At 49.4% G+C, this 26431-nt stretch overlaps 2 protein-coding genes across 12 annotated transcripts in view; one reads left to right on the forward strand and one right to left on the reverse strand.

Annotated features, from left to right (window-relative positions):
- Positions 1–1970: 1970 nt before the first annotated feature.
- Positions 1971–23955, forward strand: NAB2 (NGFI-A binding protein 2). Of its 2 annotated transcripts, none has more exons than XM_084836595.1 (7): positions 1971–3450; positions 6848–7613; positions 9514–9647; positions 11463–11514; positions 15203–15329; positions 17720–17920; positions 21226–23955. In XM_084836595.1, the coding sequence occupies exons 2-7, from the start codon at positions 6858–6860 to the stop codon at positions 21324–21326; spliced, it is 1371 nt and encodes a 456-aa protein (XP_084692721.1). In that variant the 5' UTR covers positions 1971–3450; positions 6848–6857; the 3' UTR covers positions 21327–23955. The 2 variants fall into 2 exon arrangements, with proteins under 2 accessions (XP_084692721.1, XP_084692722.1); XM_084836596.1 differs by having other exon boundaries at positions 15206–15329.
- Positions 23715–26431, reverse strand: part of STAT6 (signal transducer and activator of transcription 6) — a 91267-nt gene continuing 88550 nt past the window's right edge. For 8 of the 10 annotated variants that reach the window (XM_084836587.1, XM_084836589.1, XM_084836591.1 and 5 more), the window contains one exon: positions 23715–25137. In XM_084836587.1, the coding sequence (XP_084692713.1) occupies positions 25041–25137 (97 nt within the window). In that variant the 3' untranslated portion in view covers positions 23715–25040. The remainder of the gene's footprint in view (positions 25138–26431) is intronic. The other 2 variants (XM_084836592.1, XM_084836593.1) reach the window with 2 other exon arrangements.

Consider the following 26431-nt stretch of genomic DNA (forward strand, 5'->3'; position numbering starts at 1 on the left):
GAACCATATGTTACCGTTCAGGCCTCTCTGAATAGAAACCTTCTCTCAGCAGCTAAAGCTGGTCGGGAAGATCTGGCCTCCGCACAGCCAGCTCCCTGCCTACGCCTTCCTTTGCATGCAGGGTACAGCTTTGACTTCCCTGGGCCTCTGTTGCTGAGAAGCCAGGAGGTTCTCTCAAACTGGCCACTGCTGGAGCAGACGTGTGTGCCTGCATGTGTGTATATAGACCAGGTGGGGGGACACATGATGAATGGGTGGCACAAGAAGAAATGGAACTTCTGTTGCTATAAAACCCACAATGGACATTTCCTGTGCCACTCAGAAGATCTAAAAATAAACCAACAATCAACTCCCAGCTGCAGGGGAAAATACAAATTTAGGATTGTAGGGAGCTGGGAGTCAAAGCTGAGAAGCTTCTGCTCAAGAGAGCTCAGAGCCAGACCAGCAGAACAGTTGGGTGGGGTTAGAGGCTGTTGGCTAAGAAGGAAGAGGTACTCTTTTATTTATGAAGGCGTTTATCTAACCACTCTTTGGTCCTCACGTTGTTGTGGGAGGCTCTCCTTTTGATTTCGGCAGACATCTCTTGAAGGGTAAACTCCAGAACCATGGTTCACCACTCACCAAGTTCAGCTGAGCCAAATATATATATATACACATGCACATCTTCTCATGCCCTGTGGGGTATAGGCTGAGCTGTTTAAAGTGAAAGGGTAGGGTCTGGCAACTTGGTAATCCCACAGATGTGTAGTCACACTTTAAGAACTGCATCCCTCCTCTCTCTGGGTGAGATCTGCAGCAGGAAGGAATACCTGATGGAATGGAGACCTATAAAGGGTGTGTTTATGTGTCTATGTACATATGCATGCATATAAATGCAGTTATAGCACCAAGGATGTTCCAAATATCCCCCCAACCCCATGTTCTATGGACTGTTGTGCTTGCCAACACTGCCACCACCCCCATATACCAAATATATGTAACTGCCATTTATACTCCTGCAGCACAGCTCGTCCTAATGTCCCTCCATCCTAGCCCCTAATCCTCCAACAACTGCATTTCCCTTACGTTTTGAAGGCCTTCAGCTTGCAATATCAGAAGCCCTCCTCATCTGTAGTGAATGAATATGTTTGCCTTATTGGTCCAGAAGACAGACAGCCCCAATTCAAAAAGAATTAGATACCCTTTTATATGGGTAGCAAACTTCAGAGTAGCTCAGAAATCTTTAGCAGGCAAAGAAAACTGGCCATATTGGTTGCTGAAGTTCTGCACCACCATGCAAATGGGGAATGAATGAACACTTGAGGCCTGCTCTGTTCTTTACAAGACTCCAAGGCAGAGCAGCAAATAGTCTTCTGCCCCAACGAGTCAACATATTACACAAGGCCAGCCAAGTTATTCTGGCACCTAAAGGAGAAAAATACAGTAAAAATACAGTAAAAAATACAATTAATAATAAATTAAATCACTAACAATTTGCTGCCCTTGCATGACACTCAATATCAGCATCTCTGATCTAATAACAGCATCTCTGCTGCACTTGTCTCAGTGTCAAATGTTTTTTAAAAAGACAGCAAAGCATCAGAAACACAAAGTCTGTAAGGAAAATATTAATGTACATTTTTGTATTTTCTATTGTTCAAAAACTATATGCAATCTTTCTCCACTAAGATCTCACTAGAGCTAGATCATGGTAGCAATACTGTTATCACAACAGCAAGCAATACTATGTGTTGTTTTTCCTTAATAAAGGCTGGGAAATTTTATATAGATTTTTTTCTTACTAGACAGGAGGCGGCCTTGCTTTTTTGCTTTTTAAAAAAAATCCAGTCAAGGATATTTTTGCATCCTTTGGCAAAGTGAAAAAATATAGACCAAAATTATCCTCCCCACTCACCCAGTGGGGAATCCCTCTATCCTGATTGGGTCAATAAATACTTTTTTAAAATTAAAACCTTTTAAACTTTAACATTTAAAGCATTCAATTTTACTTCTTAAGCTTTTCAAAGGTGGGTTGAACTATTTGAAGTGAAAGAATAAATTAGCATGTTTTCAGTACAATGGAAATGTACAATGCATTTAAATGCGATATAAAACATCACCTTGAGGAGACATTTTTGATTTGTTTTTACGGGGAGAACATTATCAAAATTGTTCTAATTAGATTATCATTTCATTCACCAAATCCTAATTTTGTCAACTAAAATATCTGAAAATCACAAACTGGCAGGTTTTCTGAAATGAAATATTATATCTAACTTCTCCCCTGCGCCCTTCAAGTAACCCTACAAGCTTGTTGCACACGTTTTGCACTACAACAGGCATGCACGCATCACTCACAGGCGCGCACACAAGAGTATGTGGGGGCTTGCCCACTTCGCCCACACGGGTACACTTCTGTGGGCACATGCGCAAGCAGGCATGTCGCTTGCACTCGCAGCCACGGCATTCACACGTGAAGTGCTCACAAAAACACGCACTCCTCACCCCTACGTGCACATATGTGGGGGTGGCACAGCACAGCACGCCTACATCGCCGAAACCATGATCGCGCCCTTTTTAAGTACACCAAAGTCTTGCACACGTTTCACTCAGGCGGGGCCTTGTGTCCCCATATAACCCAGAGGGGTAGCAACAGCCGTATCCATGAAGGCCAACTGCCAGGATAAATGTCTTTAAGGCGCCGCACAAAAAAAGGCTGTGTATGGTTTTTGCCACATAGCCCAGACCGTGCACAAAGCACAACACGCGGTTGCCAAACCCTTAAGAGAAAAAGCCTCCAAGTCGAGCAAAGCTGTCTCGTCAGCTCCACCCGTCAGCCGGGAAGAGTTTAACCTTCGTCTTCCAGGGGAGGGGAGGGGACAGTGGGGCACCCACAACTCGCGCGGCGGCTGAAGGCGCGCGGAGAAGTGGAAATGGGGTGCAGACGCTTACTTAGCCCCTTCCATGCCCGCACGTGGGCATATCGGAGGAGGCGAGAGGGGCGGAATCCCCCCCCCCCCCGCTTTCGGCGGTGATAGCTGCTGCTGCTGTTGCAGTTTTTCTGGTCCGAGGCAGGAGCTGCCTGTCGCCCACGAAACCTCCCACGCGCGGCAGCAGCTCGGAGCCGCCGCCGTTCCATTGTAAATCCGGCGGCGTGGGAGGCAACTCCGTGCCAAAGGCTCAGCGCCGAGGCGCGCAGAGAGAGAGGAGGAGAGGAGAGGAGGAGGAGGAGTGTGGGGGACGGACAGGCAGAGGAGCTCCGGCGGACGGACGTAGAGAGCCATCAGGGTGGACTGGCGCCGTCGGGTGTTTGGCGCTCTCGCCTCCTTTCGCTCTCGTTCAGCCAAGGGGCGAGAAGAAGGCGCCGCCAGCCAGCAGCAAAGCGAGGAAGGCCTTGGGTCCATGCCCCACGATCACACACCCCGGGCTCTGAAGGAATCCAGCGACGCCGTGAGACGCAGCGGGGAGCGAGTGAGTGAAGAAGTGGGGTGGGGCGGGGTGGGGTGCTGGAGGCGCCGCGGACGAGCGGGTGGGGTGGGGTGGGGAGGGGAGGGACATCGGGAGCAGGTTGCCCCCACCCCCGGGAAGGGGGCGAAGGGACAGCAGGCCAGGTTTGCATGGGAGGAAGATATCGCTTGTCAGCCTCTTCTTCGTCCCATGCCCCCCGCGCACTTCTTCAATTAATTGGCTGCTCCAATGTAAAGGGCAGATGCAACACGAAGGGGGCAGTGGTGAAAACTATTAAACACACACACACACACTCACGAGGTGCCGGGGCTCAAGGCTTTTTAGAAGTCACGCCTCCTGACACTGCCATCCTTGCTTGCTCCCTGTAACCCTAGAGATACGGGGCTGTGGTGGGCCAGTAGATTTGGCACATGCTCAGGGACACTTCTGTCGTCCAGGATTGAATGTTGCAAGGCATAAACAGATAGGATCTGCTATTCATAACCAGATAGAAACCCCAATCTCTGCCTCAAATTAAGTCTGAAAGGAGAGGGGGTGGCATTTCTGGGGTGACCATCGTACCCACGTATAGCCATGCTTATCAGTACAGGCACCCAGGGATGGGTAAGCAGGGCTAAGCAAAAAGCATACCCTTCTTAGTAAGGCTAACATTTGGGAAAGGGGGAGGACACCCCACCAGCACATCTTTCCTGAGCTCTCCAAAAAGCGATTGGAAATGTTGGTGCTAAAATGGAGGGAGGAACCCTTGAATGCTTCCTTATTAGAAGAGGCAGCTGTTTGGGCAAGGATATTAGTAAAACAATTAGGTAATTTAAGATTCTGGACTTAATGATATTATAGACCCCCCCCCCTTTTAAATGATAACGTGCATTACTTTACTTCCTTCAAAATGTGCAAAGCCAGCCCTGCTGCGTTCTTCTTCTTCTGAGTACAGCCCTGGACGTCTGCCCCACAGGCTGGCTCTCATGACACCACTGGAGAGTACTGGCAAACAGGGTGGCTTTCGGGAGAGCAATGATGTTACGAGCTAGCTAGCACTTCCCCCACCCTGCCAGTCCAGCAGGCACAACCTGCAAGCTCCATTAATCCACCCCCCTTTGCATATCCCCCACTGTAACACCAAAATTCCCCCACCTCAGTGCTTCCTGACAGCACTGCTCCAGAGAAAACTCTGTGTGTGTGTGAATGTCAGTTTCCACCACTAAGAAGTACCAAGGAGCACCAACTCCACCCAAGGCCTCTGCTGCTGCTCCACTGCTTTTAGGGCCTAGCCAGAGGAAAAATTAGTGTCGTGAGGGCGGATAGAGAAAGAATGAGCAGTGGGTGTTTGGAGGAGTGTGGTATGTGCATGTTGGGGATGAGGCCAGGCCAGGGAGATGTTTCCGTGCGTGGCAGGTTTCTGGTTTGTAGAGAAGAACCAGAGTGTGTGTGTGTGTGTGTGTGTGTGTATTTGAAATACTGTTGGTTTTAGTACAAGGTGGTGGAGGGTCACATTAGGACTTTGGTAGCACAGCAGTTTCGGGGATAGGTGTAGTACAGATCAGACTGTGTGGAGCCTTTGTGTGTAAGCTGGGGTGGGTTTCAACTCTTTGTGGGTTATAGTAACAGGCTCGGGTCACAGTGCAGAGGAAAAAATGAAATGGAGGGCGAGATCTTTACTTTGATGGGAAGGTTGCAATGTATTGCAGTTGGAAGTTGCATTGTAGGGGGCTTATGCCTCTGTGTGTGTGCGCGCGCATGCAATATAGTGGGTGTGTCTGGACAATTTCAGAGGGAAAAGAAGCCCCATTGTTTACATAATTACCCACGCTGCAGCGCAGGTTGGCGTGTCATGTGATCTCAGCGTGTGGCGCAGCAGGGGTGGCTTCATACACACCCTACAACCCCTACTGCAGTCGTGTGTTATATGGGGGGTACGAAGGCACCCCCACCGTGTGCCAGGTTTGCATGACACACCAACCTGTGCTGCAGTGTGGGTAATTATGTAAACAACGGGCGAGCGTGAGGGGCATGCACAGGAGCAGGGAGAGAAGCTCTCCCCGCCCCATGATTGTCCAGACGTCGACAGTGAGTTGCAGTGCAAGCTACAGGTCATCCACCAGAAGTCACCTATCAGAGGAAATGGTGGCCATGCCAGCTGATGTTCTAAGGGAGCCTTCCTCTGTCTGGTGCCCTCCAGATGTTTCAGACCACAACACCAGCATTCCAGACCATTGGCCATGCTTATGAGAGTTGAAATCCAAAACGTTTGAGGGGCATGAGGTTGGGGGAGGGCTGTTCTAAAGTGCAGTAGACTTTCAGGCTGTAATCCTAAACACACTCACTAAGGGAAACGCCCCATTGGACACAATGAGGCTTAATTGAGTAGGCATGTGCAGGACTGCACTGAAAGCATAGAGGAGAGGGAAAGGGAAAGGATGCCATGCAGGCTTGGGCTTTACTTGCACTGAGAAAATTGCAGTGCTGTGGGAGGCTGTAGTGTAAGGAGAAGTGTGTGCAGTTAAGGTACACCGCACTGAGGTAGTGTACGCAAGATCATGTCTGTATATTCCATAAGAATATAAGAGGAGCCGTGCTGGATCAGACCGAAGGCCCATTTAGTCTAGCATTCTGTTCACACAGTGGCCAACCAACTGCCTGTAGAAAGCCCACGAGTAACAGCACCCTCCCACTCGTGTTCCCCAGCAACTGGTATATACAGGCACACTGCTTCTAATACTAGAGGTAATACATAGCCATCATGACTAGGAGCTATTGATAGCCTTATTCTCCATGAATTTGTCTAATTCCAAATAAATCCCACACCCTGGCCCTGTGCTCAGTAGCAGGGGCTGTCTTCACGGAAGTGGGGATACACACGTTACAGTCGCAATCAGACACTTGAGGAAAATGAGCACCATATTGCAATATGAGCTTGGCCTTTAACCGATTGTGTGTACAAATCAAACATTGTTGTGAAGTATACACACCAAGGAATGCTTTTTACACCTCTGTGGTGTCGCAGGGCCAGCCCCTATCATTAGGTAGAGTGGGAAGGCGGCCTCACAGCAGCAGATGCTGAAGGATAATGGGACAGATAGAGTTGCATGCCACAATCTGCTCTGTGCCCCCTAAGCAACCCTGCTGCCCTCAAGGGCAGTGGAGGATGCTGTCCTATCACTGACATTGAAATAAGAATCCACTGCCACTCTGGTCAGCATTTGTACCTGGAATTGGGCAGGGGGAGGTGCCATCTTACCCTTTGCCTCAGGCAGCAAAATATTTTGGACCGGCCCCGTTAGTGCATCTGCTTTTGTCCCCTGACGGGGGATGGGTCGGCGTACAGCAAGTGTGGTTAAATTACCTCAGTTCCAGCCCCCATTTCTGCTGTATCACAGCACTCGCTCTGTCACTTCTGCAGGCCACTGGCTATGGCCCTGTCCTTGCCCCGCACGCTGGGCGAACTCCAGCTGTATCGTGTCCTGCAGCGAGCCAACCTCCTCTCCTACTACGAGACCTTCATCCAGCAGGGTGGCGATGACGTGCAGCAGTTGTGTGAGGCAGGCGAGGAGGAGTTCCTGGAGATCATGGCTCTGGTTGGCATGGCGACCAAGCCACTCCATGTCCGCCGCCTCCAGAAGGCCCTGCGGGAGTGGGCCACCAATCCCGGGCTCTTTAACCAGCCAGTGCCCTCCATACCCGTAAGCAGCATCCCACTTTTCAAGATCTCTGAGTCAGGGGGCCGCAAATCGCTTACCAATGGCCATACCAGCCCAGGAGAGACCCCCGGCAAACCCAGCGGTACCTCCCCTGCCAAGAGTCCCTCAGAGCCAAGAGAGAAGCTGTCCCCCTTGCCGGCGATTCAGTGGGGCAATCCAGAGTCAGAAGAGGAAGGGGGGGCATCCTCACCCAGTGAGCACCCCTCGTCCACAGAACATCTCGATGCGGAGCTGATCCAGGCGGTGTCGGAGGGCGTGGATCGTCTTCTGCGCAGCTGCCCCCGTGGCGGGGAAGCCGAGCTGAGGAGCCTCATGAAGCTGAACAAGAAGCTCGCGAAAACAGTGGGCCACATCTTCCGGATGGACGGTGGGGACCCTCGCAAAGAGGAAGAGATCCGGCGCCACAGTGCCATCTACGGGCGGGGTGAGGCCCGGCGATGTGAAGGCAAGCAGCTCACACTTCATGAGGTGAGTCACCGGGAGAGGGGTTGGGAGCGGGAGGATTGTTCAGCTAAAATGGGGGATTAGGGAACAAGTCCTCCATTTTATTTTATAGACTGAATTCCCCACCCTTTTCCTGGGCCCACCCCCTTCCCCCAACCATGGAACATTTGGTGGTTTCCCAGCTTTTGTGCCCCCCCCATTCTAAAAGGTTGAAATGCCTCCCCCAGGGCTTAGTTACCAGCAGGAAGAGCTTTAAATAAAACATGCTGGCATTTTTTGTAATTTTGGCTCCACTTCTTTTGCCTTTGCCTACCCTCCTGTGTCTTTGGCCCCACCCACTCCTGGAATGCAGCCCTCGAGATGTTCTCTGAAATGCATTTGGCCCTTGGGATGGGCTCTTGCTGCAAGGGGAGTGCATGTTAACTATTTTTGTTTTGTTTTAAAATGGGGATTATGTGCTCCAACCCTGGAGAGGGAGAAAACCATGGAATATTCCTTATATATCCTGGCTTGGATCCCGAGATGATTTAGACTGATTCCCCCTGCATTGCCTCCTGTGCTGTTCTGGAGGTTGCCCCAACCCTCCAGAGCAGATTTGCAGAGGAAAGGGGGAATGGCCAAAAATGGCCTCCTTCACCCCCACTTTCCACAAGCAGGAGCATCCCATGAGCAGAGTTCTGCTCATGAGATCTCTGGATCCAAGTCGTTTTTTAAAGTGGCTCATGAAATGCCTGGGGATCACTGCAGAAGGGGTAGTTAGATTTGTAATACTCTTTCAAATAATACACCCCTTTCAACCACAAATTACAAAAGACTACAGCCCCCTACGTTCCCTCACAGCCTTGTTACAGTGAGTATTTTTAAAGGCTTACCTTTAAAATAGACATCGGGACCCTTTGGCCCTCCAGATGCTGTTGGACTCCAACTCCCATCAGCCCCCTTCAGTATGGCCAGCCATCAGGGATGATGGGAGATGCAGTCCAGCAACTGAGGGCCACAAGTTCCCTAGTCCTGCTTTAAAAGATATCTCAAACCGGCATGCGCACATGGGCGATGTATATCACTCATCGCCAGTGATGTCACAGACACTAGCCAATAAAGACAGCTCTCCAACCACAGTCTAGACTAGAGGTGTACAATGTTTTTGGTCCCGAGGGCCACACATGATGCGGGGCTGGGTGCTACACATGCATGCACACATGGACAAACAATCCTGATACAGGTTTCTCTTCCCTCGCTGCTAGTAACAGCGGGGAAAGAGCAATCTGTATAAAAAGGGGGGGGCATGGAGAGAAGGTTCTCTACACCTTCTTTAGGGATGCTCACACAGACCACTCTTTCCTCACTGGAAAGAGCAATCTCGATTGCTCGTAGCAAGGGTATAATTGGTGGGAAATCGGGGGTGGGGAGAATTTGATGGAGCGGGGGACCCAGTGAGGCCTGCATGCAGGCTACAGAGTGTGCACCTGTGGTCTAGACAGTACTCTTTTATATAATAGACACTTCAGAGGAGGTGGGGAGCAGTTTTGCACAATGACAAGTTGTTAAGTGCTGAGAAAATGCAGTTTCCCCAACAACAGTCAGGAGGAAATGTGTTGGATCTCCCTGTTACATCTGAAAAAATATAAATGGTTTGGGAAGGCTCTTAGTATCATGTATGCTCTCTCAGGCACCCACAGATTCCTTTTCCTGAGGTGTCTGTCCCCCTTTTCCCCTGAGGCATTTGCCCCGCTTGCTATCCTGCAGAAGCATCCACCTGTCCACACCTAGGTTTGATTTTCTTTTTTGAGCCATCTCCTTCTCTTGGCATGCCAGTTTCCCCAGAATTCCTCACCCTGTGCCCTGCTCTTAATCTAGAGCCGTGGGGACCAATATCCTTCTGGCTTCCCTGGAGAATCACTCTGTTCCCTCTCTGTTTTCCCAGCTCACCATCAATGAGGCTGCTGCTCAGTTCTGCCTGCGGGACAATTCGCTGCTGCTCCGCCGTGTGGAACTCTTCTCGCTGTCACGCCAGGTGGCCCGGGAGAGCAGCTACCTGTCCTCACTTAAGGGATCCAGGTGAGAACCGAACCCTTACATTCTTGCTACCGACTGGGATTCTTCAAAGCAAAGCTGTGGCTTCCTGCATCCTTGCTGTGATGCTGCTGGAAAACGGTGCTCAACAGGCAGGATAAATGTGTTGTTCTGGGGTGCCCTTGTTTCTGCTCAAATCCTCACCGACTGCCTCTTCCAGGTGGGAGAAGAGGCAATGCTTAATTTCTAAGAACATGCCAGGACTCATGGCTATCTGGAAACATGTTTGTCTGTCCCCCAATTCCTGATAGGTGGGGACCGTCTGCATTTACTCAGAAGCAAGAGAAATGCACTTTGCACTTGCTCAGGGGCACTTCCGTCTATTTTTACTTCATATCCTTTTGAGCCCTGGCGTCAAAAACAGATGCCTGGGCTGAGCCCTGATATTGATTGAGCTCTACAAAATGTGGAGTTGAACTACATTTGTCCAGTGGTGCTAATTATCTCCTCCCTGGATGCTAATTTCTGATTATTCAAATAGGATCTCAGGCATTCAGGAAATGGGCTTGGCCCTGTTTGGCAATTGGAGCTGGCCTGTGACAATATTGAACATGCCCATGCTGGTGCTTTTCCTGCCCAAAAGCCCTGGCTGCTTCTTTGGCTCACAGAATGCTGATTCAAACATAACAGGAAGCATGGTTTAGCATTAAAGCAGGGGTGGACAACGCATGGCCACAGTCACATGTACCACCCCACCCCCAGGGAGATTTCCAGGCCCACTACTGCCACCCCACCAGATTCCCAGCAATTCTGCAGGTAAACAAGGCTCACGCTCCCGACGTGTCCTGTCTTCCAGCAGAAACACCAGTTCTGCAAAGAAGCAGGTGCACGAGGATTGCGTACCGCATTTCTTTGTAGAATTGCTCTCCTCCTAGCCCACCAAGCAGCCGTTTGGCGGGCTGGGAAGAAGCGCAATTCTGCTGGAAAAGGAACTGCAGAGCCACTTCTGGCTGTGGCAAGAGAGGGTTATGGTCCCCGGGTGTTCCAGGTGGTCCGGTGCAGCCCCCAACCCCCCAAAGTTGCCCACACTTGCATTAAAGGAATGATCCTGCATGAACCTCTGGTCTGCACGCTCCTCCCTCCACTTCCCTCTCCTCCTCTTCCTTTTCATCTGTAAAGAACAGATTGAAAGTTTCCACTTTTGCTTTTGAACTAACCATAACTCCCTGTTACATCTGAACTTGGGGAACTGTGGTTTGTTCCAACTGTGGTTAGTTACCAAACTAGGATATCAAGCCACATTTTCACCCTGGGTTTTTTAAATTAATCACAGTTAAAACAAACCATGGTTTCCTGAGTTCAGATGCAACAGGGAACTGTAGTTCAAAACCGGAAGCTTTCGGTCTTCTCATGTGTGCAGAGTGCCTGAGTCTCAGGCTAGCATTAGCATGTTCTCATCACAGGAAGCTATAGTTTCCCATTACATCTGAATCAATGTCAAGCCCTACTTAAATGTGACACTGGATGGGCAAAAAGAGCTTACTTCTGTGATATTGCAGGTACCTGGCATCTCATTTAAACCATCCCCTCAGCTGCTATGCGTGTAACAGTATGCCAGCACTCACTCGGGCTGCCGATTTCTGTACATGCTAAGCCTGCACATGCAGCAGAGGTGACCCAGTTACGATGCAGAACATGTGCAACATCGCATGGGTAAAGTTCTTCTGCACTGTCTGGCAGCATGTTTAAAGCAGTCCTGACTTGTCCCCTTTCGGTTTCCTTCTTGGCCAGATTAGGGGTAAATTCCTGGGCATAATACCTAGCAGGGTGTTCTGACTCCATGGTGGCTTTTGTCCTCAGACTGCATCCAGAGGAGGGCGGTGCTGGGCAAGCCAAGCGGCTCAAGCAGGAGGTAAGCTGTACAGGCAGGCTCGGTGTGGGTGTGATTGCTAAGATAATGTATGTTAAGTGCTTTGAACACACAAAGAAAGTGCTATATAGCTGCTGCTGATGGTGATCAGGGGTGTTGCTAGACCTGGGTCCATGGGGGCCCAGCCCCGAATCTATTCTGCAGAACCCCAAATGTCCAGTGATGCCAATGGAGGGTTTTCCTCAGCTTGATTGCCATGTAGGGGGCAGTTTTCAAGGGGGATTGCAGCTTGCATGCTACAACACACACACCCCTTTACCCTGCATGGCAATTAAGTTTAGAACAAATCTTTTTACATTGGTTTGGGATAGTCTGGGTCAGGGTGCAAATTAATTGAAGAACATGCTTTATTAGAGATGATCTGCCACCTGTACAATTTAGGAATAATTAGAAGGATTTATTTAATGTGCATATATAGATATAAATTAGCATATGCCGATTTTATACAGATTTGTGTCTTGTGGGCCTGGGCTTTGAATCTTTTAAGTGCCTAGCAATGCCCATGATGATGATGATATCAGCCTTCCCCAATCTGGTGCTGTCTAGTTGTGTTGGGTTACAGTGACTATGCTGGCTGGGAATGATGAGAGCTGTAGCGCAGCACATCTGAGGGCACTGGGTTGGGACAGAACATGGGCAGCTCATGCGGGCCACAGCGGAACTCAGGTTCCAGAAAACAGCTCCTTCTAAGGCAGCTCAGATACTCTCCCCACCCCAGGCAAGCCAACATGCAAAGGCATCTTTAATCCTCCAAGGTGAGCCAGAGTGTGGCAACCCCAGGGCTTGCAGCATTATGGAAGCTAAGCAGGCGTGGGCCTGCTCACTAAGCTTCATGCAAGACCACAGATATAATAGACTTTATAATACATAAATGTACATCTTGGTGTATGTGTGTTTTTAATTCTCCATTATACAGCAATAGCAGTTTTGGCAGAGTTCTCCCCAGACATACTTCTGCTGATCACTCCTGTTTGCTTCAGCCTTTGCTCAGGCAACGGAATGAGCAGTGGGAGTACAAGATAACACGCAGTCTTTACCAAAGCCTTGGATGCCTTTAACAGTCTGTGCATGTGTATGTGTTAAAGACCCCTTTGCCCATGTGCTGGTTTGCTCAGCTCAAAATGTGATCCCTGTTAAAAATGATTTGCCGACCAGTGGTGTGCATCTGTGCTGGAGTGTGTGTTTCCTGTGTTTGGGAGGGTGCAGTGCAGGTTCACACATGTATATGCTGAACATGCAAGTGTGTATGCAGGCCTGTGACTATATGTGCTGCACATGCCAACAAGCACAGTTGTGAGTTTGTGGCTGCGCTGTCCAAATCATTGCACTTTTGCAAGCACATTTTTTCCAGTGAAGGTGTGCATTATTTTGATAAGTTTGCCCAGTTGCAACCCAGAGAACCTTTTTGCAACCCAGAGAACCTTTAACAGCTGTGCCAGAGTGAAGGAGGATGCAGTAATGGCTGCTCCTACTCCCCAGCTCTTCTCCTGATCCCATTGCGCCCCTCCCACCCCTTTATTGTTTCCTATGGGTAACATATGTGGTAAAATAAGAATGCTGCTTACTCCATCAGTCAGGAGCAGAGGGTGAGAAACAGGAGAGGAGGAGGAATGGAGTAAGAGAAGCTACGACTGCATCCTCCTTTAAGGCTACGGGTTGTTCAAAAAGGAGAGCTGTCTGGGTCACGACTTGGCAACTATAGTTTCAAGAATTGGGCAGCAGATACATCTGTGTGTGTACAGTCTTCATGGTATATATACTAGTGTACATGGTTGTGCATTCTTTGATGCATGTTTGATGTGTTTGTTTTTTCATATTGTGATATGAGTGCGGAGATCTGTCTTGTATACATGCTTGCAACTGTGTGAGTGTACCCCCATCCATGGCATGCGGAGAGTTCTCACGCCTCTGTGCTTGCTGATGCTGTGTGCACAACTCTGTGCTTGTAACTTCCTGTGCATGAGTATAATCCATGCTTGTGCGTCTTCCTAATGGGCTGTACGGGTAGTTATATAATACATAATCCGGGACGTGCAGGTGTGGGTGCTTAAATAAGTATGCCACCTTATGCATGATGTGCATGCCCCTTAAGCTAATGTACGTGGGCGCACTTTTGCATGCACATGCGGAATAGATAATACTGGAAAATTCCACTAGCCTGGACATTTTTGCCGTATAGGGTGATATAGGAATGGATAGAGAACAGAGATGTCCCTGGCGCACCACTGCAGCTGGACTCTCCATATGTTTCTCCCTGGCATCCAGTCCTCAGTGAAGTCTTTGGGATTCTCCCAGAGAGAAAGAGAGAGTGAGAACATAACACCTCCCATTCTTCATAATCCCATTTGGTGACACAGCTGTTGTGGCAAAAGCTGGAGGGGTTCTCGTTCCTGGCATATGTCTCATTCTGAGTCTCGTTCTGCTCTGTCTTGGTTGATCCCATACTGACATATCGTCTGGACCTGCCACGTCAACTGGCAACCCCTTGGGGGCTCTGTTCCCAGCTCTGCAAGGGAAGTGTTACCTTTGGCCAGCCTTTCCCAGCAGATGGTCATAGAATCATAGAATAATAGGGATGGAAGGGGGCTATAGAACCATCGAATCCAACGCCCTGTTGAGTGGTGTTGGACTGCAATTCCCATCATCACTGGCTGCTGACCATGCTGGCTGGGGCTGTTGGGAGTTGAAGTCCACAATGTCTGAAGAGTGTGAGGTTGGGGAACAGTGCCTTACGGGGTCACAGCAAGATGGACCGGGAGCAAAGACAACTACACCGCTTTGGGTAGGGGTGGCGACCCTGTGGCCCTCGAGATGTTGCTGAATTCCAACTCCCATCAGCCCCAGCCAGCAAGGCAGTGGTCTGGGATGATGGGAGTTGTAGTCCAACAACATCTGGGGGGCCACAGGTTCCCCAGACATGACAGGGTAGCCAGGTCCAAAGCCAGAGAGAGAACATCCACAGATCTTTAAATCTCCTGCTGCGAACAGGAGCCATAGCAGCCGCGCCTTCTCCTCCCTGTTCCATCGCTGCCTTTTGCGCCCACCTGCTCTCCTCATCCTGCTGCAATTGATCAGGGCTCCTGGTATGCCACACAGCAAGCAGCAGAGGGGTGGGGGGGCCGTGATAGAGCTAGGGAGGGAACTGGTAGGAGAAGCTGAAGCTGCCTTGTATCCTGCTAAACATGACTTTAAATGCCTTCAAGCATTTAACCTGCAAGTTTAAAAACCATGAAATATCAGCCATGGGGCGGGATAAGGATGGAGCGTGCAAGGGGGTGGGGTCAGGTGCAGGTTAACACTTTCCATCCAGGCTGCAGTCCTGCCAAAAATCCCTTCCTCTGAAGCTCTTAGCCCCTGGTGGGAAGCTTTCATCATCTCAACTTCCAGTGGAGGCTGCTGGGTGGATTTCAGCCGTAACTCCCCCTGCACACCACGGTCCTAGTCCTGCCTGCTGTGTGTGTGTGCTCATATTCAAAGATTAAATGACACGCATATTAAATGCTTACATGAGTTTAACCTTGCATTTAGTTTGGCCCTTAAAAATATATGAATGTTCTCCATTTTTACTCCAACCACCCTAGTGGGGAATAGTGTTTGCTTAGAGTGAGGGAGGCGAAGTTGGTAGCCAGCTCCCCCCCCCCCGCCCTCATCCTCCTATTCATCCTCCCAGCAGGTTGTAGAGCATAGCCGTCCTGAACTTCCCTTGGTCTGCGAACCCTTTCTTCCTCAGTACCGGTCCAGCATTGAGGAAGACACTGCCAGCTTGTCGGGAGAGAGCTTAGATGGACACCCACAAGGTGAGTGGGCTGGGCCCAGAGGAAACCTTCCCACTGCATCGGGTAGTGTATTAAGACTGTGAGGTCAGGGCAGACCAAAGAGGGATTGGTATCTGGTAGGCTTTCACACATTCGTGCTTAAAGACCCCTCCTTTCTATCGGAACACTGTTTCAACTGCATCAGTTTGCTTGGTCTTTGCAAACTTGGAACGTGCTTCGACTTGTGTATAATTTGGGATCAAATTCTCCCCCACATGCAGCTGCTCTCCACTTAATGACAACACTCTATTTGATTTGGCCTTCATCTTGAATAACTGAGTGCTACCTGTACATTTTGCCACCTCTGCTTCTTCACACAACACACTCTTTCAAATGATACAGATATTTGGAGCATCTTGTTTTTGTTTTTATTATTCCACTGTCAAAATCTACTCTGTGGGGATGTCTGCATTGCCGAAACAACAGCCGCTCCCGAAAACGGCTGTTCCACGGGAGAGAAGCTGCCACCGTTAAGTCACTTTAAGTCGGGGTGGGCAGAAGGTGGCTCTCCAAATGTTTAAGACTTCCACTCCCAGAAACCCCTGCCAGCATGGCCAGTGGTACAGATTAAAGCCTTAGTCCTGTATTAACCTACCTGGGAGTAAGCCTCAATGGAACTCACTTCTGAGTGAACACAAATAGGATTGCAGTGGCAAGATCGAGTGAATTAATTTTGGATTTCTGTTTCCTCGCTTGGCTTTGCACGCTGCAGTTGGCACCACTGCTTTGGCACTGCCGCACACTCAACCAGAATCTTGACAGGGTGGACACTGAGCCCATAGAATCCCAGAGTAGTTCTGATTCTGAGGAAGAGGAGTCGCTCCTGGGAGGGGAGCGCGCTCCTCTTTCCCAGGGCCAACAGCTGACGGAGATTCCTCCAACCAGCATTCCTAGCTTAGATAGCAGTCCCGGGAGTGAGAGAGCACGGGAAGCAGACTTGCTGGACACGCGACGCCGACGCAGAGAGCGGCGCCAAATGGAGGGCGCGGAAAGGAGGCATAGTGCTCGGTTGGCGCGCAAACAACGGCTGCGCCCAGAGGATCCAAGGGAAAAGGGGAGGGACTCTCCTTAGCCCATTAGTTCAGGGTCTGCCAGTGATTCCCTTTCAAACGGGGACCAACTGTTCCAACTTAGGGCATAGGTACTCTGCTGCTCATATCTAGTTGCTAACAGTAGAGTTGTTAAGTTGTAAAAGAGGAATAAAGCTTTGAAAAGAATCCCTTTGTCTGTGTCTGGATTTGGCTACTGGATTAGACTGAGAGAGGCCTCCAAGGAGCCCTTGACAAGTATTTTGACAGGAGCATGGTAAAGCCCTGCATGCCTCATCATGGAGACAACAGTCATTTTGAGGCACCAAGCAGACCAAAGCGATATCACTGATTGGACCGGAGTTTGTTGGGGAAGTTGTCACAAGCTCTAGTGTCCCATAGAATTGAAAGGCAGTTGAACCGCACCACACCGAGGTATTTTAGAAGGGCAAGTGCCTTTGATGCCCTTCTCAATTCTGATCCCTGAAATGTTAATGTGTGGAAGTTCTGCTCTTATCTGTCCATCTGTTCCCCCCACCCCACAGCCCACCCATTCTCGGGAGCTCCCACCATGGAACCTGCCAGGTATCAATCCCAGGTTACGTGAATGTTTTGGGTTGTTTTTTTTTTTAATTTTCAGAGTAATTGTTAGCAACTCTGTGTTTCTGGTGTGGTGGGTGGAGATTGTGACATGGCAGGAAGGATTTATGCAATACAGGAGAAAGAACAGAAGTGAAACTGGAAGTAACAACACCAAATAGAAGGGGATGCGATATTGTTTAGCACACAAACTCACCGTGAGGAGTTATCTGTTAAATCAAAGTGTGCCATCTAACATTTTCTAAAATTAGTAAAATATTAGATACATAATCCAAAGCATCCCCTCATGATAGATAGTGCAAATCCTCCCATTTAATTGTGAATTACTATGTTTTCATGGTTAGATCAGCCCATTAGTATGCACGTTTAGGAAATACATGAAGTGCCAGTGGGAAACTTGATTTAAATCAACAGTTTAATCCTGGTTGTTTTTTTCATGGTGATGTTTTCATGGCAGTCCACCATGGCTGAGTGATATGCAAGCTTTGGAGTTACACTGAACTCTGTATCCGCATGGAAAGGAAGGTGGTTTTTTTCCCTCAAACAGAAATTGATCCAGAAAAAAAGATACTGCCTTACTCTATTCTCACTAGCAAAATGCCTGTAGAGCTTCTGTATTGCACAATCCCAGGGATTCTAAGCTTTTGGTTAGGTTGGGTCATTTAGAAAGCACCGTGCTGTCGACTCCATCCATTTTGCCCCAGGTAAAGGGACAACCCCCCAATTGATTCTCTTTCTCCACAGCCACAGGATCCTGTCCTCGGCTTACGCCACCCCCCAACACTGCTTCTGACACACTGCTGAGCCTCCCACCCCATGGACTCTGGAGCCGTCATATTCTGCAGCAGACTCTGATGGATGAAGGGCTGCGATTGGCCCGGCTGGTATCGCACGAGCGGGTAGGACGGCTCAGCCCATGCCTGCCAGGAAAAGCCCAGCTGCCAGGTAAGCTGCTACTCCTGTTCCTGGACTTCCAGTAGAGCTGGGGGGCAGCACAAGTCAGGGAGAGCAAGGGAAAGCTTGACCATCAGCAAGGATAAAAAGAATAATACGATGGGTTGGGATAGTGAGGAGCATGGGAGTAATATAGAGCATGGGAATTAGAATTGAGAAAGCCACATCATCCTTACGTTCTGCACCAGGGGGCCAAATCTGGCCCTCCAGGGTTCCCTAGATACCTACACCCCTGGTCCTGGCCCCAGCCCCAGCCCTTTTCCACCGATTGTTTATTGTTGCCCAGCTTTTGTACAGTCCCCCCCCCATTTTAAAAGGCTGAAACCCCCCCTCCCAGCTTTGTTACTGGCAGTAAGAGCTTTAAGCTAAAATAGGTTGGTACTTTTGGTCCTTTGGCCCCACATAGCACCGGAATGCAGCCCCCGAGAGCTTTGGTCCCCCAGTTGGAAGAGGTTTCCCACACCAGTTGTACAAAGAATGCTTGATCACCATTTAGTAAAAAAGAAAAAAAAAACCCTACAAATTATCTGCAAGGACAGGGCACACCTGTGCATGACAGAGGCAGGACGTGCAGGAAGGTGTGGGAGGGTTGCTCTCTATTTTGGGGGGTTCTTGTTACTGAACAGGCTCACAGCTTTGCATCACACGTGGGTTGGTGCCAGGCTCATGTTGCCACTCCAGGGGTTTGCAATTTAATTGTTGCCCAGGAAACTGAGATCCTAGAGAAAGGCGAGGAGGGAATTGTATATAATTCAGGGATGGCCAGCTTTGTAAGCCTTAGAGGGGATGGTATGTTTTAGCCCCATGCTGCTGGGGACTTGAACTTACTGTAGGCATGCTGTTCTTGTCCCCACCTCCACATGCCCTGCTTGTGAGTTTCCCAGGGCATTTAGCTTGTCACTGTTTGAGACACAGTGCTGCACAAGAGGAACCTTGGATCTGATTCAGCCAAGCAATTCTTGTGCAAGATCAACTAAACTGAGTTATACCACGTTCACACCCTTCATTGACTGTAGCCCTAAGTCTAGCTGTGGGAAACCTGGAACCAAGTGTGGGGTTTGTCAACCTCCTAAGCTTTGCTCTCTGAAGCATTTCCCTGTTAAAAAAAATAAAATAAAACTCATAATGATCACTTGCTGCTACTCAAAATGGCCCTGTAATTTCATCTTTGTTTTGGCCTTTAGGTATTTGGAGGTGCCAAAGTTTCTTCTGTAAAAGCAAAATATCTATTTACCTGTCACATAGAGCTGACTTCCCCACCTTGGTGCCTCCAGATGTTTTGGACTACAACTCCCAGCATTGCTGACCATGGGCCATGCTGGCAGGAGCTGATGGGGTTGAAGTCCAAAACAAATAGTGTGCACCAGGTTGGGGAAGGCTGACACAGAGCATTTAGTACACTGGTGCAGAAGGTTCAAGGGCAGAGGCAAATTAGTGTGATTGGTTAAAAAAATAGGTTTATTCTTAGAAAATCACTTGGAATTTAAAACATAAGATAATAGCTCTTTGCCTTAAGTGTGTATCAGTGGTTTGGGGGCAGATAGCCAGCCTCTACAGGCCCCATGTTTGTGTCACCTGAGAATAAAGAAACAACAGCAAAAAGTTAACCTATCACAATAGAATCTCCTTGGCTCCCGGATCCCCCCCAAATATGTCTTGGAAAACTGGGGGTTCTGCCCATAAATAGGAAAAAAAGCTTTCATGATTGTGGAAGTGGGGGTGGGGGGGATATCACCCTTGTGATATGAACCAGTTTATTTTTTACAAGTCAAGGACACTGAAAGAAGGCCTTTGGGCTTTTGAAAAGCAATCAGTGAAAGTTACTGTGAAATAAGGTTTCCACTGCTCTTGCTGATAAGTAAGGATTAAAATTAAGCACTGTAGATGCTGAGCCATTAGTTTAGTTCAGAAGGGACACAGTCTAAACCAAGAGTGGGCTACCTTTTTGGCCCTGAGGGCTGCATGCATTGCCAGGTGATGGGTTGGGGGCTGTACATGCAGATACATATGCACACACATTTATACGCACACAAATGCACCCACTCCCATCTCAGAGCACAGGGATGGGAAAGTTTAAATCTCCCACTCCTCCCACTGAGATCAGGATATGGGATCGCTAGTGCAGGGGAGTTTAAAGCCTCTTCCCCCACCTCCAAGAGTTCTCTGCATTGGGATTGCTGGGAGGGGACCAAGGTTAAAGCCTCCTCTCCCCCTCACCCCAGCAATCTGTTCCCCATCCCCCAGCAAGTAACTGATCAATTGGGCAGTGAGGAAAAGTGCGTGGGGCACCCCAGTGACTATGCAGGTCACACAGAGAGTAGGCAAGCACCACAGATTGCCCATATGTGGGGCATCTCTACACCAGCTTAAAATCCTGCATTTAAAATGGGGCTTTCTGCTTCCATTTTAAATGCTGGATCACAATGACTCCCTTTTTCAACCGTTTCCTTTCCTTCCTCGCCTTTCCCCCTCCTTCTCCCCATAGCTGAGTCTTCCATTATCTTTCACTGATCTCGCTCCCCTTCTTGCCGCTTTTCCTCTTTTCGCAGAGGAGGGAACTCAAGCGGAACACAAGGGGGTAATTTGATAGCTCATTATCTGCGATCTATTTAAAAACGAAAGAAAGGGCATTTAGTGCAGGAGACGCCCTGGAGGTCACGGCGTCATGTAAAGAACCCACAAACTTCCGTTGAGGGAGCAATCTCAATCACAGGATAAAAGCTCCATATGGAGAAAGCCGTGGTCTAAACAAACACTTCCTAGGCAGGCATCGTCAGGAAAAGGGGTGTGTAGCAGACAGGATTAAATAATTGCAACATACATGCATATTCACTAAAACTGACACTGTTTTGCTTGCTTCTGGTATGGAGTTTGAGCACTGTAAAAAGTTCAAGATTATCATGTCAACTCATCCTGCTGATCCATTCTTCACAAGTAGATTGCAGGAGCAAACAAGGTGTCTCATAGGAGAGGGGCCTGCCCAACCATTTGCATTTCACAAATAAATTAAAAGTTTACATTATCAAAACAACTTTTGACAGGCAGAGGTCTCCACAAGGTAACGTTTCCCTGTAGCCGCTGCAGAATGGCAGAGAAAAGTGAGGGATATGGTTCTTCAGGGCTCAAATGCTAAACATCCCCTCAAAAGAATACATTTTGCCAGCAGGGGGCATGCATCTGTAGGAAGTCCACAGTTGTGACAGCAGAGAGTTGCTGGTTTACATGAATAATCATAAAAAGAGGAAAGCCCAAGTCAGGAAACTGCATTCTTCTTGACTCTTGATTTCTTATTCTAGAGTTTGGGGAAAACCTTTCTGAGCGGTACCAGCCCCCAGCAGCACAGCCTGAGGCGAGAAGGAACAGCGTAAAGGTGGAACCAGAGACCAGCCGGCAGTGAGCAGCAGGTGACTCATTGCTCGGTCACCAAGCAATAATGTGCCAACCAGCTCTGTGCATCGGAACGCCTGCAAGGGAGAGGGGTGCCATCCCCTGCACCACCATAAGGAGGCATGCGTGGCTTCCTTGACTGAAGGGGGACTCCCATATTAGCACAACACACCCGCTACCCACTCCCAGTTCTCTTCACAAAATGGAGAACGGGAAGTATGCCATGTAAGAAGAAACATGTCACCCTGTTAACATTGTGAGAGAGGGGCATCCTGGTTATACCTGATAGCCATGCGCTCAGGGAGGCAAAGTCTCTGGCTGGTTTGGCCCTGTGAGGTCAGTCTCACCCACAGCCTTTCCCCTCACATGGGGCTTGGGACTGTGGCATACATGGCCATTTTTTTAAAAAAACCCACATAAATACACGTTCTGCCCTTTATGGAAAGGCATTCAGTTTCTCAGTCACAAAACGTTGATCTTCTTCCCAAATGCTCCCCACACCCACATTTCTTACAACCACGCGCTGACTCATACGTGCCTCCCATATGTGTACATACAACGCATTCTCTTCACTGCCATTCTCCATCACTCTCTCACACTCCCCTGCATATGCACAAATACCCCCTAGTGAGACACATGCCTAATGTCCATGCATCAAGTTCGCTCACCCTCTGATGTAGATCTCATACAGAAGGCTGAAAGCGCCTCTGACGTTACCTCCCTTGGTCTTGACTTGGTGTTGAGTCACCAATAGTGCTGATCGTTGCTCAGCCCAGTTTTGAATGCTTTGAAGTTCTTTGCTTCCATGACTGCTCTGAAGACTCTATTCTAGAATTTTGCACCTGATCAGCCAACCCCAAACTTACTTAATTGCCGCTATTTGTTTGTGGGCATGCTGGTGACAATTACTCTTCTGTCCCCGTCATGTTCCAGCAACAGATTTTTTTGGAATGTACTGAAATTATACAACTGCAGGAATTTGAACTGACTGTAAAGCATTTTTGCCTGTCAGCCTTCCTGCATCCCAACTTTATATGATTTGTAGATGGCCCAAGAAGGGGAAGGAAGGATAAGTGGATCTTGTCTTGATGAGAACCAGAAGGAAATCTCCCCCCCCACTTTTCTGAAGCAGTCAGCTCACACTCTTGGGGCTTATCTATACTTTTCTACTCTCCGGTTCTAACCCAACCAGGAAGGGGAATAAAGTAACAAGAGGAATTAAGCACCTGCAGAATTAGAGGGCTTGGATCCAGATTTAAGCTGGATCAGCTGCACTGGTGGAAGTGGACTTCCCTGCCCCGTCTGTCCTAGGGCAGGCCCTCCAGCCCCCTGAAAATGCTATACAGAGTCAGGAGACCCTGCTGAATGGGGTGAGCTGTGGGGAGGGATCCCCCCAAACCATGGGATCATCCGCAAGTGGAGCCCTTCCTCTCACAGAAGGTCCCTTTCCTCTTGCGGAAGGCAGATCTTGGATGCAACCCAAGGTGTGGTTTGTACCAGGATTGCCTCTCAAACCACATCCACCAACACTAAGGAGCCATTGCCACGTGGCTCTTCCCATCTTGGAGTGGTTGCACCTAGGCAAGAAGTTGGTGCATAACTGTACTAGGAAAATGCAGCCACAAAGAGAACAGATTGAAAAACCCAGGCGTTCATGTTGACTGTTTACCACTGGCATGGCTCCAACTAGTTTCAGGTTCACACTTTGTCCAACAGTGGTTTGGTTTGCAATCACTGCTGGGCATTCCGGTGGTGTTTTGGTGCTGTGTCTCCCAGGATCCTTGAATGGGAGACAGTACAGACCTTGCTGGAGTTAACCACTTCTTGTGCGGGTAGGTAAAATATCCTTAAAAAAAAAAGGCCAGGGCCAGCTCAAGCTGTATTGCCTCTCTCAGCAAAACTGAATCTTGCAGCTCCTGTCCTGTACCATGCTGTGCAGGGGAGGAGTTCCCTCCTTCAAGAGCTTTCTTGACTGTAGCCCCCTCTCAAGAAATGAAGGAAATGAAAGGGAGGCACTGCAGTTGAGAAACCATAGGGGGGAAGGGGGCACCTGTCCCCACCCGCTGTCCTTCTGAGAGCGCTCCAGAGTCCTGAGAAAGGCTCCATTCTCCTTTAGTCATTGCAAGGGGCCATGGCATGGCCACTGCTTCTCGGGATGGGGGCAGAAGAGGAGCAGCAGCTGCTGCATCCCCGAAGACACGGCTGCTGGAGCAGTCTGGGAGCAAACGTTAGTGGAGTGAACTATTGCTTGACAACACAGGTGCAAAACACAGATTGTTCAGGGAAGCCTTGAAATCCCGCCGAGGCAACAGAAATACGCACTTGCTCTTGGTCTAGTCGTCACCCACTCCCATAGAGCCTTTGGTGTCTTTATAGGAAAATTAGCACCCTTTCCTTTGTAATGTGTACAGTAGATTATTTATTTTGTTATTTTGGAATAAAGTCTTATTTTATGGCTTATTTTAAATTGCACCCTATACCAGCTGTGAGATGGGATTAAGGGACATTGCCTAGATTGGATACCAGGGAAGCTAAAGGGGAAGGTGGAGGAAGATGTCGGCTGGCAGTACAGGGGAAGGCTGAACTCCACACTTGCCCAGGCAGGAGAAATCGCTCCTGGCAAGATCCATCTGGATCGTGCAGCCCAAAATTCACACCGGCATTGCTTTGGAAATGGATAGTCCTGAAGGATGTGTTGCATAGAGGATCTGGACTCCACCCAACCAGGAGAATGTGTAAGTTTCCAGGGTTTGCCCACAACGTTTTGCTGCCTGAGGGGAAGGATGAGACTGGGCTTCTCCCCGTCAATGTGCAGAAGCCAAGGCAGCTGGCAGTTGAATCTTACTTTAACACTGGCGACATCCTTCACCTTCCTTCACCACCACTGAGAGCAACAGGCCAGCTTAGGAGGAACAGGGCAGGGCCATGTGGCATTCACATCCCTAGCCTTCAGCACTTTGCTGCCACTTCTTCCCCCTGCCTCCCCAACATCTACCACCTGAGGCAGCCACCCCACTCTGCCTCATAATAGGACCAGCACTGAGATGTTCAACGAGAAGGGATTGGTGGATTTTTAATCCTGGGCAAGAGTTTGGCATCTCTTCTTCTGAAGCAGAAACTGGAAAAACAGCACAGAATAGCCAAGTGGAGTAATTCCATATGCCCAGCTGCCCAAAGTGGATACATGAAAGGACCAGCAGCCCAACCAAACTTAACCCAAGGGAGCACTGGTGTCCAAAGAGCCGGAGAAAATACCGTCTGCTCTGGGCTACTGGTGGTGATCAAAGTCCAACATTTTACAATAGGAAACCCATCACTCCCGATAGTTCAGAAGCAGCTGCAGGGCCATAGTGCCCAGCACCCCCAGAGGACAGTGCCAAGCAGCGAGGGAGGGAGACGCCATAATAGTGGGGCTGTGCTCTGGTACAACATGTGCATAGCTCCCTTGCCTAGTCAAAACTGGTGAACACCCCTGGCAGAGCATATTGTTTCATTAATCTGATCCAGCCCAGAACTGAGGCTGCTCTTGATTGAAGAGCAGGTCTGAGGGTTCCGATAGCGGGGGAAGTGCATATGGGTGGAGCCACAAGAGGCGCTTTTCTGCACCCTATAAGAATCTGTGGACATCAACTGCCATTGCTCTAGTCTGTCCAGACTTGATGGCTGTGTCGTCCATAGAAGTCCCTCCAAAGCTTTGGATACAAAGATTAGGACTGGAGGGTAGTCATGCTGGATCCTGGCAACAGCGATCCAGGTCATGCTCAGAATGTAGCAGATAGGCCAGCTCTTCATCAGAGGGTGGCGAAATGGCCTCTGGCAGCCTAGAAGGCAAAAGAGAAGGTGGGTGGGCATGAAGCTAAACCCCTTGTAAAGCAACTCAACACACACGGAGGCCTACTCCTTCACACGGTGTTTCCCCTCCTCTCTTCCCCAGCCATGCTTGTTCCCAAGAGGTGTCTGAACACTGCTGTGGCATTTCCTAGTTTCCTTGGCCTCTCGTCAATAGCCAAGCTATCCACATCAAGCTTACTACTGCAAGGTTCAAACTTATCCTCCACCTCTCCCCCATCCTGTCTCCCTTACCACTTAATTTTTACCTCGCTTTGCAAGGCTAACCGCACTACTGCTCTCCACGCTGTCCCATGCTCGGGAAAATACGGAGTGTCTACATTAAATATTTAAAGGTGCAATCCTATGTGCAGAGGCAGCCGCCTCCGAACTCAGAGGAGACCACCTATCCAATGCATGGTGGGAGGAGCACCGAGGGGATCGTGTCCGCGCTCCAGCCACCCTGCATTCACAGCTAGATGGCTGATTTCAGCTGTCTAGCCGTGGGATGTTGGCGCAAGGGGTTAGGAAGCCGGACAACACATAGGAAGTGTTGTACCAGCACTTCTGCATTCCCCGCACCTGTGACTGCCCCGTTTTGCTCCACTCCACGCTGCTCTTACGAGCACACAGCCCGGGGACAATACCTGCCTCCTATGAGGCAGCAGGGGAGGGGGCTCTGGGAACCAACCTCGGAGTGCGGGCTACGAGGTCGGTTCCCAGAAATCAACCAATCCTATGGCTGTCTAGCCACTGACTAGAGGCCATAGGATTGCACCCTGAACTACTCTCAACCTGCCTTAATTCTTCACACAAGCTCCCAACTAAAAAACTCTGGGAACTGCGGTACCATGAAAAGGGCAAGTCATTGCTAGTCATGATTTCACAGCCCCTTCTCAAAACTCTAATTCCCAAGAATCTTTGGGAGAAGCCACGATGTGCCCTCAGACAGAACGACAGGAAGAGGGCGCAGTCATGAAGGCCCACTGACTGCTGGCAGTTGCAGGTAGGAAGATCCCCTTTCCCACCTGTTACCCCAGGGGTGCAGAACCCCAGGCCTGTGGGTCAGATCTGGCCCACTAGGGGTCCGAATCCAGCTCTCCAGGGGCCTCTTTCCACCCCATTTTCCCTGACCACCAGTCGTTTAGCAGTTTCCTGCCTTATGCAGAGGCTTTTCCCCCATTCTAATCAACTGAAATGCCTCTCCTAACACTTAGTTACTGGCAGTAAGACTTATAAGCTAAAATATGCTGGTCTCTTTGCGATTTTGGCCCTGCCTCCTTTCCC

The sequence above is a fragment of the Heloderma suspectum genome, chromosome 2, assembly GCF_057233095.1.
Source record: "Heloderma suspectum isolate Gila_16-S chromosome 2, 16-S_ref, whole genome shotgun sequence".
Lineage (NCBI taxonomy): Eukaryota > Metazoa > Chordata > Lepidosauria > Squamata > Helodermatidae > Heloderma > Heloderma suspectum.